This window comes from Microcaecilia unicolor, chromosome 6 (assembly GCF_901765095.1).
Source record: "Microcaecilia unicolor chromosome 6, aMicUni1.1, whole genome shotgun sequence".
NCBI classification, from domain to species: Eukaryota; Metazoa; Chordata; class Amphibia; order Gymnophiona; family Siphonopidae; genus Microcaecilia; species Microcaecilia unicolor.
The window spans coordinates 38,556,390-38,569,082 of record NC_044036.1 but is presented as its reverse complement, the minus strand read 5'-3'; the positions used below and the strand labels follow the sequence as shown (position 1 = coordinate 38,569,082).

Genomic DNA, 12,693 nt, shown 5'->3' with positions numbered 1-12,693 from the left:
GTAGAATCTCCAATGGTATCTATTTTATTTTTGTTACATTTGTACCCCGTGCTTTCCCACTCATGGCAGGCTCAATGCGGCTTACATGGGGCAATGGAGGGTTAAGTGACTTGCCCAGAGTCACAAGGAGCTGCCTGTGCCTGAAGTGGGAATCAAACTCAGTTCCTCAGTTCCTCAGGACCAAAGTCCACCACCCTAAGCACTAGGCCACTCCTGTATTTATGGTCCACCTGAACAATTAGCTGCTGAATTTTCCCCTCTATTTGAGATGTTTCTCTCTTCAGATTGATGCTATTATCTTAGAAGATCTCAATATTTATATTAATAAAGCTCCTCTCAAGTCCCTCATTATGAAGATGTCCTTCAAATTATGGCTACTTTGGGTTTTACCCAAATTATATCTGAACCTATGTATACTGTGGAAACAAATTTAGATTTTATTTTTCTAGCTGATGATTTGATCAGTGGAAAGAATTCATCAACCATCTGGGGGCTAACATATGTGGTGAGTGTTATGTGCATCATAAATAAATCTTTGCCTAAAAAATGTCTACCTGTGCACTTCAGAATAGCTAATGTGCGTCCTGTCATTAAAAATCACATTCAGAGCCACGGCAGTTGATTTCTGACCTGAGAAGGGTTCATGCTGGCAGGCTGCCAAGCAGATCAGCTTAAATGATATGGTGGTTCCTCCTGAGGAAGAAAACGAAATGCGGTCCTGCATAGAGGAACCGACGTTTGGTTAAGGACCACAGCAAATTTTACCATGAGTAACTCATTCCTCCAACGTAGTGCCTGAAGAGTATTGAAAGCAGACTCATTTACTTATTGAGGAAAGCACTGGAGACTTTTTGCAAACCCTCAAAATAGACATTGTAAGAAAGGGAAACTGGAAGATCAAAGACAGCAGAATTATAAAGAATGTTTGCCTTTAAGTTTGTGTAACACTGTGATATTTATTTGAGGAATGTAAAGCTACCCAAGCAGCAAGGGCTTCTCTCACCCTGTAGCCTTATTTAATCTGGGAGAAGTTGCCTAATAACTCCCCATAATGATGCCTGCACATTCCACAAAATTTCATGTCACAAACAGGACAGTGGGAGCCAGTCCCACTGCTCAGTCACTGGTTCTCACATTGTTAGCCATGCCACTCCACACCACGGGACTTCTGTCTCCAGCCATGCAAGTGCAGTACTCTCCTGACTGCCACTGCGGAAAACCCTCATTGCTTCTGAAAAACACTGAACCAGAATCTTCTTCCTATGTTTTTTTTTAATGAACTTTATGTGGGTAAGCACTCCTCAGATCCTTTTGGAGGGGGGGGGGGGGGGGGGGGAGAGGGAGGGGGGGGGAGAGGAAGGGGGGGGGGATGACTCCCACGGAGAGAGCTCAGGAGCCAAAGCTGATGCCTAACCACCTAACCTAAACAGCAAGAAAGTACAGCAGTTACACCAGTTTTAAAAGGGAAAATATGAGTATGCTTTCTCTCTAAAATTATCCCATGGGAAGAGCATGCACACATTTATGCCTACTCTCAGGCACCCACAATTTAACTAGTACTACTACCACTTACCATTTCTATAGCGCTACTAGACGTACGCATCACGGTAAACTGGACATGAAGAGATAGACCCTGTTTGACAGAGCATACAATCTAATATGCACATGCCTATTCCCTGCTCCTATCCCCTAAGGAATGCCTCGTCCAGGTCCAATATATTTATCAACCCGATCAATTTTTAAAAGGCCACGTCTGTGCATAAAATAGTCTTTTATGTGCAGAAATACTTTTTGAAATTACTTGCTACAAGAGGTAACATACAAACTTACCTTCTCCTTTTTATCTTCTTTTACTTCACTGACGTCTGTACTGGGCTTATTTGTCTTATGACTCACAACAGAAACCAGCTGCAAATACAGTAAATTATATTGTATTAGAAAAAGTATGAACAAATATTCTATCATGAAGAAAATGAAAAGAAGGAATGAATTCAGTGATTTTAAATGGCATATATATTACATGACTTGCTTATCAATCTGGGGGAATTACATAATAGAGTGCCTATGTGAAATGTAAGAAAAAAATTACTTATTTCATGCCTATTTTATAAAAGGCATTATCAGAATTCTCTCAACATAATATGAGGGTTAAATGGAAAGTGAGGTCTCCACCTCCATAGATTTCATTTAAATGAAGATATATAAATGAATAAAACATGAAAATAATGCTTGAAATTGCTCTTTTATATATATTTACTGTTCTACATAATCACCACCATTTGCCACACATTTCTGCCAATGATGGGCAAGTTTTTGAAAGCCATTGTGAAGTGATTGCACATTTTGTCTCTTCAACCAGTTGCACACAGTCCTTTATACCTGTTCGAGTCAAACAGATGTCCCCGAAGTTATTCCTTCAATTATGGAAAAAGATGGAAATTGCATGGTGCTAATTCTGGGCTGTATGGCAGATGGGGTAAGACACAGAGAGTTTTATATATATATATATATACTAGCCGTTGAGCCCGTGTAAACGGGCTAGTTTTGGAATGGGGGGTTCCGAGGCCCCCCGCCGAGGTTGCCGCTGCTCCGCCCCCCCCCCCCCCCCCCCCCGGCCCGAGCACTGTCTGTTATTGAACTTACATCACACCACGTAGACGCAGCAGGCACATCAGCAAAGCTGCCATCGGGATGGGCTTCCTTCTCTGCCTTTGTCCCGCCCTCGTGTGATGTAACGCGGCGAGGGCGGGACACAGGCAGAGAAGGAAGCCCGTCCCGACAGCAGCTTTGCTGATGTGCCTGCTGCGTCTGCGTGGTGCGATGTAAGTTCAATAAGAAAGACAGTGCTCGGGCCGGGTGGAGGGGCGGCGGTGGCGGCAACTCCGGGTATGGGGAGCGGTAGCAGTGACCTCGGGGGGAGGAGGGCGGAGCGGTTGCGAGTACGTCTGCGGCATGCGCAGTAGAGACTTCCCGCTCTGTCCCACCCCCCTCATCATGTATTGATGCAGGGGCGGGGCAGAGAGGGAAGTCTCTACTGCGCATTTGCGAGTGAGTACGACACTTGCCTTTTATATGTTTGATATATATATATGTATATATAGTAATGCATTAATCCCCCCAAAAAATAATAATCGCAATTAAAGAATTTAATTACACTGCAGCATCTCCTGTCTCCTCCAAACGTTTCTTCTGCTCTCTTCCACTCCCGACCCCTTTCCTCAGCATGATCCAGCATCTTTCCCTCCAACCAGGATTCAACCCCCCCCCCCCCCCCATGCGTGTAAGACTACCTTAAAATAGTCTTCTGTTGGTCCCCAGCAGCGGTAGTGGTGCACATATGCTGCCTGCAGTCTGCTTCAAAGCTTTCCCTCTGGTTCATTCTGCCTGCTCTTATATCAGTTCCTGTTTTTTGCATGGGTGGGATGAGTCAGAGGGAAAGCTTCGGACTTAGACACAGGCAGCCACTGCTAGGGACCAACAGAAGACCACCTTGAAGGAAGACTAGGGGGAGAGGGGAATTCAGAGTGGATAGAAGCCGAACCTTGAGTGGGGGAAGTAGAGAAAGTTGCAGGACTGCAAGCAGAACTGGAAGGGTCACCAGTGGAAGCTAATGTCAAAGCAGTAAGCTCCAGCAGCCACGAAAATAACTTTATGTTGCTACTCCTGAGGGTGGAGGGAAGAAAGGGTGAGGTGCTGAACAACAGGAGGGAGGGAGAGAGAAAAAAAGAGATAATGGACCTGGGGGAAGAGGAAAGGGAGGGAAGAAAGAGGAAAGGGAGATATGTTGGACCTGGGGGGGCGGGAGGGAGTGAGATTATCAGTCCTTAGGGAAAGGAAGGGCAGGGGGATGGGATTTGATATACCGCCTTTCTGTGGTTACAATCAAAGCGGTTTATATACTATATACAGATACTTATTTTGTACCTGGGGCAATGGAGATTTAAGTGATTTGCCTAGAGTCACAATGAGCAGCAGCAGAAAATAAATAAACAAACAAACGTTAATCTCGTAATTAATCAACATCAAAATTTCTAAGCCTGCAATTAATCGCGATTAAAATTTTGTCACATTTTATTCTTCTCACTTGCTCACATCAATCATAAGCAAAAAACCTTCCACTATGAACTTCAACATCAAAGCACATAAAGTGCTTTGTTAAAATAAAACTTTTGATATTTTGGTGTCAAGTTCATAGTAGAAAGTTTTTTGCCTTTGATTATGATGTGTGAGCAAATGAGAAGCTGTCTTATGCTCTAAGAGGCTTTTCCTTCTATTTTTTGTAGTCAGAGCCTGTAATAAAATGTGACAAGAGTGTAAGTGGAGTAGATTTATATATTTTTTATACTGTTTAACTTCACTTCCTCTTTATAGTTTTGTAGCCTTACATAAGACTGAGAGACCCATCTTTGCAATTACCTTTATGGTGTTTCAGGCAGTGTGAGGCCTATCATTGTCATGTTTCTATTTCCAAACTCTTCACAATTGTTCTATCAAAGTTTTCAAGGTTGCAATGTCACAGTGAGTGATCCTTTGATTGTCCTTTACAAGTTCATCAACCTTTCTTGTGCAAGACTCATCTGTTGTCATCATGGGTCATCCATTTTGTTTTTGATCACACAAACCAGCCCTTTAGTGGTCCAGGGACACACAGTACTCACATTGACACAATAATCATCATAAACAAACTGCATGCGGCAGTGAATTTCAATTGGAGAGATGCCTTCAACTGTCAGAAATTCTGTAACAGCGCGTTGCTTAATTTGCACCAAGTGCTCACTGTATTCTTCCATTTCACAAGCAATAGCAAGTGGCCTGTTTACACAGATGCATGAACAGAGGTGAAGGAAGAGATTTCAAGAACAAGCGAACATGTGTAGCATGTTAATGCTGCCATTTGTTGATGAATTATGGAGGAGGAGGCACTACTCATCATTGAAACCTCATATAAACTATTTTAAATTATATGATTTTTTTTATTGATCATCATACCATGAGGTCAAAAATCACTGAGAAGCATCTAAAGTCTAATCATCTGTCCATTTTTCTTTGAAAAAATATGTTTCATCTATAATCCAATAAACCAGAACAAAAAAGGTCCCGACACAGTATCACATTTCAAGTCACTGGCTCTGCTTCAAGGAAACCGTTATAAAATTTCCACCAGCTTACGGTCCCCGGTTCTTCACTGATCTCTCAGTTTCCCTGAAGCTGGAGCTACCTGACAGGTTATATTTATAATTTGCAGTAGGAGAAGTTGTGTTACTGTTTAAGGGTGACACCTACTGATGAATGTAAAGCCCATGATACTAGTTTACTCATATCATTCTGCAGGCAATGCCTACACCAGGCCTGAGAGACAGAGAGGGTGTGTGTGTATTCAAAACCCACACAGTAATAATACAATTACACATTATAGTAACATAGTAAGTGACGGCAGATAAAGACCTGTACGGTCCATCCAGTCTGCCCAACAAGATAAACTCATTTTACATGGTATGCAACACTTTATATGTATACCCAAGTTTGATTTGTCCTTGCCATTCTCAGGGCACAGACTGTAGAAGTCTGCCCAGCACTGTTCTTGTACTAAAAGTTCTGAAGTTAACGTCAAAGCCCCTTAAAAGTTACACTTCAGCCCACCATATCTATTCAGTCACGATCAGGGCACAGACTGTAGAAAGTCGGCCCAGCACTGGTTTTGGCTTCCCACATTACCGGTGTTGCCACCCAATCTCCACTAAGATCCATCCTTCTAAACAGGATTCCTTTGTGTTTATCCCACGCATGTTTGAATTCCATTACCATTTTCATCTCCACCAACCTCCCACAGGAGGGCATTCCATGAATCCACCACCCTTCTCCGCAAAAAATACTTCCTGACATTACTCCCTGAGTCTGCTCCCCTTCAACCTCAATTCATGTCCTCTAGTTCTAACTGCTTTCCTGTCCAAGGGAAAAGGTTTGTTTGCAGATTAACACCTTTCAATATTTTGAACGTCTGTATCACGTCACCCGTTTTCTTCTTTTCCTCCAAGGTATACATGTTTCAGGTCGGAAGTCTCTCCTCGTACGGTTTGCAACACAAATTCCATACCATTTTGTAGCTTTTTCTTTGCACCACTTCCAGTCCTTTTTACATCTTTAGCAAGATACGGCCTCCAAAATGGAACATAAATACGCCAAGTGGGCCCTCACCAATGACTTGTAGAGGGGCATTCTTTCTTCTACTGGTTAAACCACTCGCTTATGCAGCCCTCTCTATGCTGCCTAGCATCCTTCTTGCGAGGCCGCCACCTTGTTTCTTAACCTTCAGATCCTCAGACACCAACACCCCAAGGTCTTTCTCTTGATTGAGCTACTAATCTCTCCCCTCCTATCCGGGTATCTCTCTTTTGGGGTTCTGCCAAGTGATCACTCTGCACTTCTTGGCATAAATATAAATCAAAAACTCCCCATACTTATATCCCAATAAACTATCCCTAAACCCTCCTTCAAAATTCGCGCACACACAAAAAATAAAAAAACACCAAGTGGCGAAGGCTAAACTGTTCCAAAGCAACTCAAAGCAAACCCATCACTGGCTCTCAGACAACCTATGCATGCTATTTTCCAAAGGTTGCCCCTGCGAACATCTCCCCAAACATGGCTAAAAGTAAAAGAGCTCCAGAAAGAACCCCTAAATATGACTTTTATTGCAGTGATTGGACTAAAAAAAAAAAAGGGGGGGGGGGAAATTCCAAGGCCGTTGTCAATGAAAGTTCAAGATGTCAAAGGGGCTCAAAAAATAAAATAAAATCCTAATGTATCAGAAACTCTAAGAATATTAAGAGATAGCAAAGGAGGACAGTAAATTTTAGGGAAATAGAAATTATCATATAAACATTGAAGTAAAATGCTATGCACCATATAAAAGAGATAACTTGTTAAGGGGCCTTTTACTACGCAGCATTATGACCTAATGCATGCCTAACACAGCATAAAATGGAATACCACAGAACGCACTCAGGTGTCCTGCAGTAACTTTGAAATCTGCACACTAATAATGCATTAAAAAAATTTTATTTTAAATTTTTAAGGGAACACATCATGGGCGGAGAGTGGGCTGTTCCTATGCTAATGAGTAAGCGCATGGATACACAGCAGCCCTTATCGCCCACGAAATGGGTGCGAATAAGTGCTCATGCGGTAATTTTTTAAAATGGCCATGCGCTAATGGCAACATTAGCACATGGCAATTATTGCAAAAAAATAGAAAAGGCATTTTTACAACTGCGGTACAAATTGCCTTAATGCGTGGGAAAGACCCAAGTAAGGGCATGCTAAGTTACTTTTTACTGAACTTGGTAAAGGATCCCCGAAATCTCCTATGATGAAGGCATGAAAACCTATTAACATCAACAAAATATAGAGGGATTCAGCTTGGGAGAGGATAATTTGGGTCCAGGGAGATCAGATGAGGATAATGGTGGAGTCTCCCCTTTATTACAACAATTACATTGGCTCAATATAGTAGCCATAATTGAATTTAAAGGTCTTATGTTATAGTTCAAATTATTAAATGGTTTGGTTCCAATTTAACTTGCTTTTTATATTAGGAACTTCCTGTGTTAATTTCTGCTTTTAAGTTAGTGTCCACATGTACAAGATTATGGGATCAGCACCCTTACTATGAAATTCCTTACCATTAACTCTTAAATTTGAACAAGATTACTTACCTTCTTCAAAATGTTTAAAAACTTTGCAGACTAGTTAAACGCAGATTTTTTTAATGATGTTTATTTCTTGGTTTTTTTTTGTAATGGTAATTGGAATATATTGTTTCACTATTGTTTTACTTATTGTAACCTTCCCAGAGCTAACTGGTCAGGCAATATATAAATTAGCCTTTCTATGCTATATTATTCCAGGTTGCCTGCCTAAGTCTCTTGAAATTCCAGAGCAACTCTGATTTAGATTTTAAAATATGTCTTTCCAAATCTGAGCTCAAAGACTTATGACCAAGTAGAATAGGCTGTTCCCAGGGGAATTCTGCCCATATCTGGCATTGTGAGCCATTTTTATTTTCTAGTAGATACAGTAAGAAACTATATTGAAAATGTGTACCTGTACAATAACAAATCCTTTTAATACCAGGTCAACATCTCTTGTTTCCTATTTTACGGTTCTGTGACCTTTAGTCTGTAAGGATTTTTCCAGTATGGCTTTTCTCCCATTCTGTGTCTAAGAAATGCCTTTCCAAATCTGAGCTCAAAGAAAGTTATGTTCAAGAAATATAAGCAGTTCCCTGAGCAAGAGGTACTCCAGGAGGGGAGGTGGGGGGGGAGATTCTGCCCAACTGCATAATGTAGAACTAGCACAGAATTCCCCACCTAAGAATTATTCTGCATATGCAGCAACAGTAGACTCTCCTGGCTCCTTCCCTCCCCAGCAGCAATGGCTGCACATTGGCCTCCCTCCTCCTTTACTCTTCTGGAATCAACTATTGATTAGACCCATGTAGCTATGGAGTCCTATACCGTTTGAATCAGCAGTTAGGCTCAAGATGATAGGGGATAGCATAATCTGATATGCAGTCTCCCGTCGCTGTGGGGATGGAAAGGTTGACACAAGTACAGGATGTGCCACAGGGGTGGAGGGGGATGAAGCAAACTAGGGGATCTTTACCATGGGGTGTGGGGGGGTGTCAAAGGGGTGGAGGGCACAGCAAGCTGGGGTATGTGCCTGGTGGGGGGGGGGGGTGAAATAATGAGAAGAAGGTTTATGTGTCTTTGAGAGGGAGAGAAAGAACAAGAGGAGGTATGCACTTGGGAGGAGTGGAGGAGAAAGAAGGAGAAGTGGGAGTATATGCCTGGATGAGGTAGAAAGAGATTTTCAGGATAGACAAAGACCTTGGGAACAGACCTGGGGGTATTGCTGGGGAGTTAGGGAGAGATCTTAGGGTTGAGCGAGATGGAACTGAAAGGTGCAAACAGGTGTCTATAGGGAGGGGAGAAAGAGAACAGGGGAACATAGGGGTGGAGGCTAAAGGCTAAAGAAACTAGGGTGCTCAGAGAGTCAGAAAGAAGTGTCACCAGAAAAGGGCAGAAAAGGCTGGGGTTTAAACTAATAAAAGGAGGGGAAATGGTTCAATGTAAGCGGAGGAAGGAAAAAGGCTGGTGGGGTTGGGGGGGAGGGGATTTCAGGTCTGGGTGGAGGGAATCAGATTTTATTTCAAGATGTATGGTATATAAAATAAATATGAATTATGAATTCTGCACAAAAAAAAAAAAACAAAAACTTACAAATTATTAAGGATTTTAAAGAAATGTAAAATATTAAGTTTAGAATTTAAAATTATTTTTGCACAGAATTTCCCTCAGAAGTACATATGGCTTACAATTTATGTTTGTATCCGAGACAATGGAGGATGAAAAGACTTGCTCAAGGTCACAAGAAACATTAGTGGGAGATGTAGTATTTGAACCCAGTCTTTGAAGCCTTTGCCATGGCACTGCAGAAAACCTGCCTATATATTTTACCAAGATTTATTTATTACATTTGTACCCCGCTCTTTCCCACATACAGCAGGTCCAGTGTGGCTTACATAGTAAAAGAAAGCATCTTACATGGTAACGAATACAGTAAAAACAAGGAAATGTAGGAACATAAGGATGCTACAGAAGAGGTCTTCCATCATCTAATGCTGCTCCGCACAACACCATTCACATGGGTAGTTAGTTCAGGCTTTCATTTAGTAGGACTCTTAATTCTCACAAAAGTAAATCTCTAAAAACGAAGAATGATCATAAGGAATATGTAAGAATGGGTTTGACTTAACTTACCCTTGGAGTAGAAGACAAACTCTGCACAACAAAAACGGCAGGAATCCCTGCATTCTTTATTGCTTCCACAGCTTCTTCATGTGTGGCATTTTGTAGGTCTACCCCGGATACCTAATAAACATTAATACTTTATTTTAGCTAGATTAAAGGTTAAAGAGTAATTAGGTCTTACCTGATAATTTTCTTTCCATTAGTCCTTCCCACTACTACAGAACCTGTGAGATAGTTGTGTCCCATCAACCAAGTGGGAATATAGAACTGAAAACTGAGCTGAGACATATCTCTTGGTATCCAGTCTAGCTCTTCAGTATTTACATTGACAAGCACTTAAGGAGAAACTCAGAATAAATAAAACAACCTTAAACAACTCGCTAACTTAACAGTAACCAGACGAGCAAACATGTGTAGACCTCTCTCACCTCTGGACAACCTGTAGAGAATAAAAGATATGCAAGAAGGCAAGGTGACAGTTGTTATTTGACCCATTATTTTGCAGCCGATCTAAACATCTCAGAAATCTCGGGCGGGCCTCTGGAATAGTGGGAAGGACTAATGGAAAGAAAATTATCAGGTAAGAACTAATTTCTCCTTCCATTACATAGCTTCCCACTATTCCAGAACCTGTGGGATGTTCAAAAGCAATCCTTAAGAGTGGGTGGGATCCTGGCACTGTGGCCTGAAAACCCAAGCCCCAAAACTGGTTTCCGGCATACCACAATTACAGTATGCAGCGTTGACCACGCTCTGCCTTGCAAATATCTACCAGAGACAGTAAGGTAGTCTCTGCCCAGGATGTTGCTTGTACACCTTGTAGAAAAGAGCCTGCAAGGCCTGAGGAGCCTGCTTCCCCACAAGCAAAATAAGCTGACGTGATAGTCTCCGTCAGCTATCTAACAATTGTGTACTTGAAAGCCATAATACAAAAACCTCTGTTTACCAAAAAGCACAACAGTCTGATTTGGCAGAACTCATTCCTGACCTTCCAAATATCTAATGAGACTCTATGCACATTGAGAGCTTCAAGAAGAATACTGAGCCTCCTCGATCCGCTCTGGCGAAAAGGACAGGAGCTCCACAGATTGAAAATGGAATGCCGATACCACTTTTGGAAAAAAGGAAGGAATCATGCGCAGGGAGACCCCTGCCTTTGAAAAGGGAAGAAAAGGATCCCAACAAGAAAGAGCCTGAAACCCTATGTGCCGGTGCACACAGTCATCAAGAACACCATCTTAGTGTAAGGGTCTTTCAGGAGCCTTCAGGAGTGGTTCAAAGGGAGGCTTCTGAAGAGCCCGAAGGACTAAACTATGGTTCCACTTTGGACACAGCATACAAAAAGGGAGGCCACAGGCAGCTCCCTCCCTGGCAAGAATCAAAACAATATCCCGGTGAGCCGCAAGAGATGTCTTCTGTAATTGGCCCCAGAAACAGGTCCAAAAGCCACAATCTGAACTTTTAGAGCACCCAATACCAATACTTTCTGAAGACCTGTCTGGAGAAAATGTTAAGAGGTGCATATCCGAGAAGAAAGGGAGAAAGTCCCTGCTCAAAACAGCCAGCTCTTGAACTCCGCCACAACCCTTATATACATCATGGATGTACAGTGTTTCAAAGCCTGAGCAAGGTAACAATTGAGTGGCATCAGAATAACCTTTTCTTCTCGACCAAACCCTTTCAATGGCCAAGCCGTAAGTCCAAATGGGGCATGGATCCTCCATGAGCTCCAGATCCTGCTTTAGTAAGCCAAGTACCTGTGGAAGATGGAGAGGATCCCTGTCCATAAGTCAAATCATGTTTTGTGTACCACGGCCTCCGAAGCCCAGGGCTACAAGAATTATTCAACCCCAGTGCAATGTGATCCTTTTCAACATGCAGCCTACCATGGGCAAAGGAGGAAAGACATACGGTAGATGTGTCCTCCAAGGCCAGGGAGTATGCAGTAGGGCATCAATCTCTCATATAGCCCAGTTCTTTACGACGGCTGAAGAACTTGGGGGCGCTTGGCATTCCCTTTCATGCACCATCGTTCAGAAGCAGAGAACCCCATCAGTCCACTATCAGCTGAAACCCCTGGCTGGACAGTTCCCATTCTCTCGGGTTCAAGGAGTGCCTGCTGAGAAAGTCGACCTCCACATTCAAGGACCCAGTAATATGAGCTGCTGACAAGCAGAGATTTTTCTCCGCCCAACTCATGAGGAAGACTGCCTCTGTCACCATCAGACAGCTGCCACTCCCACACCTTGCTTGTTGATATAAGGCCACTGCTGTCGCACTGTCGGAAAAACTCAGACAAGGGACCCTTCCAGAAAGGGAGTGAAGTCCATTGAGATGCCTGTTCCTTCCAGTTGCCTGTGCCAGATGAACTTGTAATGAGCTCCACAACCAGACTTGCTGGAGTCCATTATCACCATCTCCCATTGTGTAGTCAGAAAGGGAGCTTCGAAGGTCAAATTCCTGGGCGACAACCAACACTACATACTCCATCTGGCAACCAGCATTCAAGGAAGATTAAGGTCATATTTCTGCGACACCGGAGACCAGCAGCTGAGAAGAGATTTATGTAATGGCCACATATAAGCCTTTGCCCAAGGCACCACCCACCATCATTGCCCTCAGAGCTTGGATGTAGTCCCAGACCCTGGGCCTGCCTTGAATGAGGAGAAGACGAATATGTTGAACCAGCTTCGACCTCCTGCGCTCTAGGAGGTAGATCTTTTCCCATGCTGTGTTGAATAGAATACACAGATACTCCAGCATCTGAAATGGCGTTAGTCTTCTTTTCTCAAAATTGATTACCCAACTCAATGACTGCAGTTCTGAGTCAAACTTTAGTCAGACTTACCACTGGCAGCTGCTCCCCCAAGCTCACAGTCTC

The 12,693-nt window shown here is 42.8% G+C and overlaps 1 protein-coding gene across 2 annotated transcripts in view; it reads right to left on the bottom strand.

Annotated features, from left to right (window-relative positions):
• Nucleotides 1-12,693, bottom strand: part of PATJ (PATJ crumbs cell polarity complex component) — a 429,677-nt gene that overhangs the window by 236,260 nt on the left and 180,724 nt on the right. For both annotated transcript variants that reach the window (XM_030205409.1, XM_030205410.1), the window contains exons 25-26: nt 9,822-9,932; nt 1,831-1,908 (exon numbers count right to left, since the gene is read on the bottom strand). In XM_030205409.1, the coding sequence (XP_030061269.1) occupies nt 1,831-1,908; nt 9,822-9,932 (189 nt within the window). The remainder of the gene's footprint in view (nt 1-1,830; nt 1,909-9,821; nt 9,933-12,693) is intronic.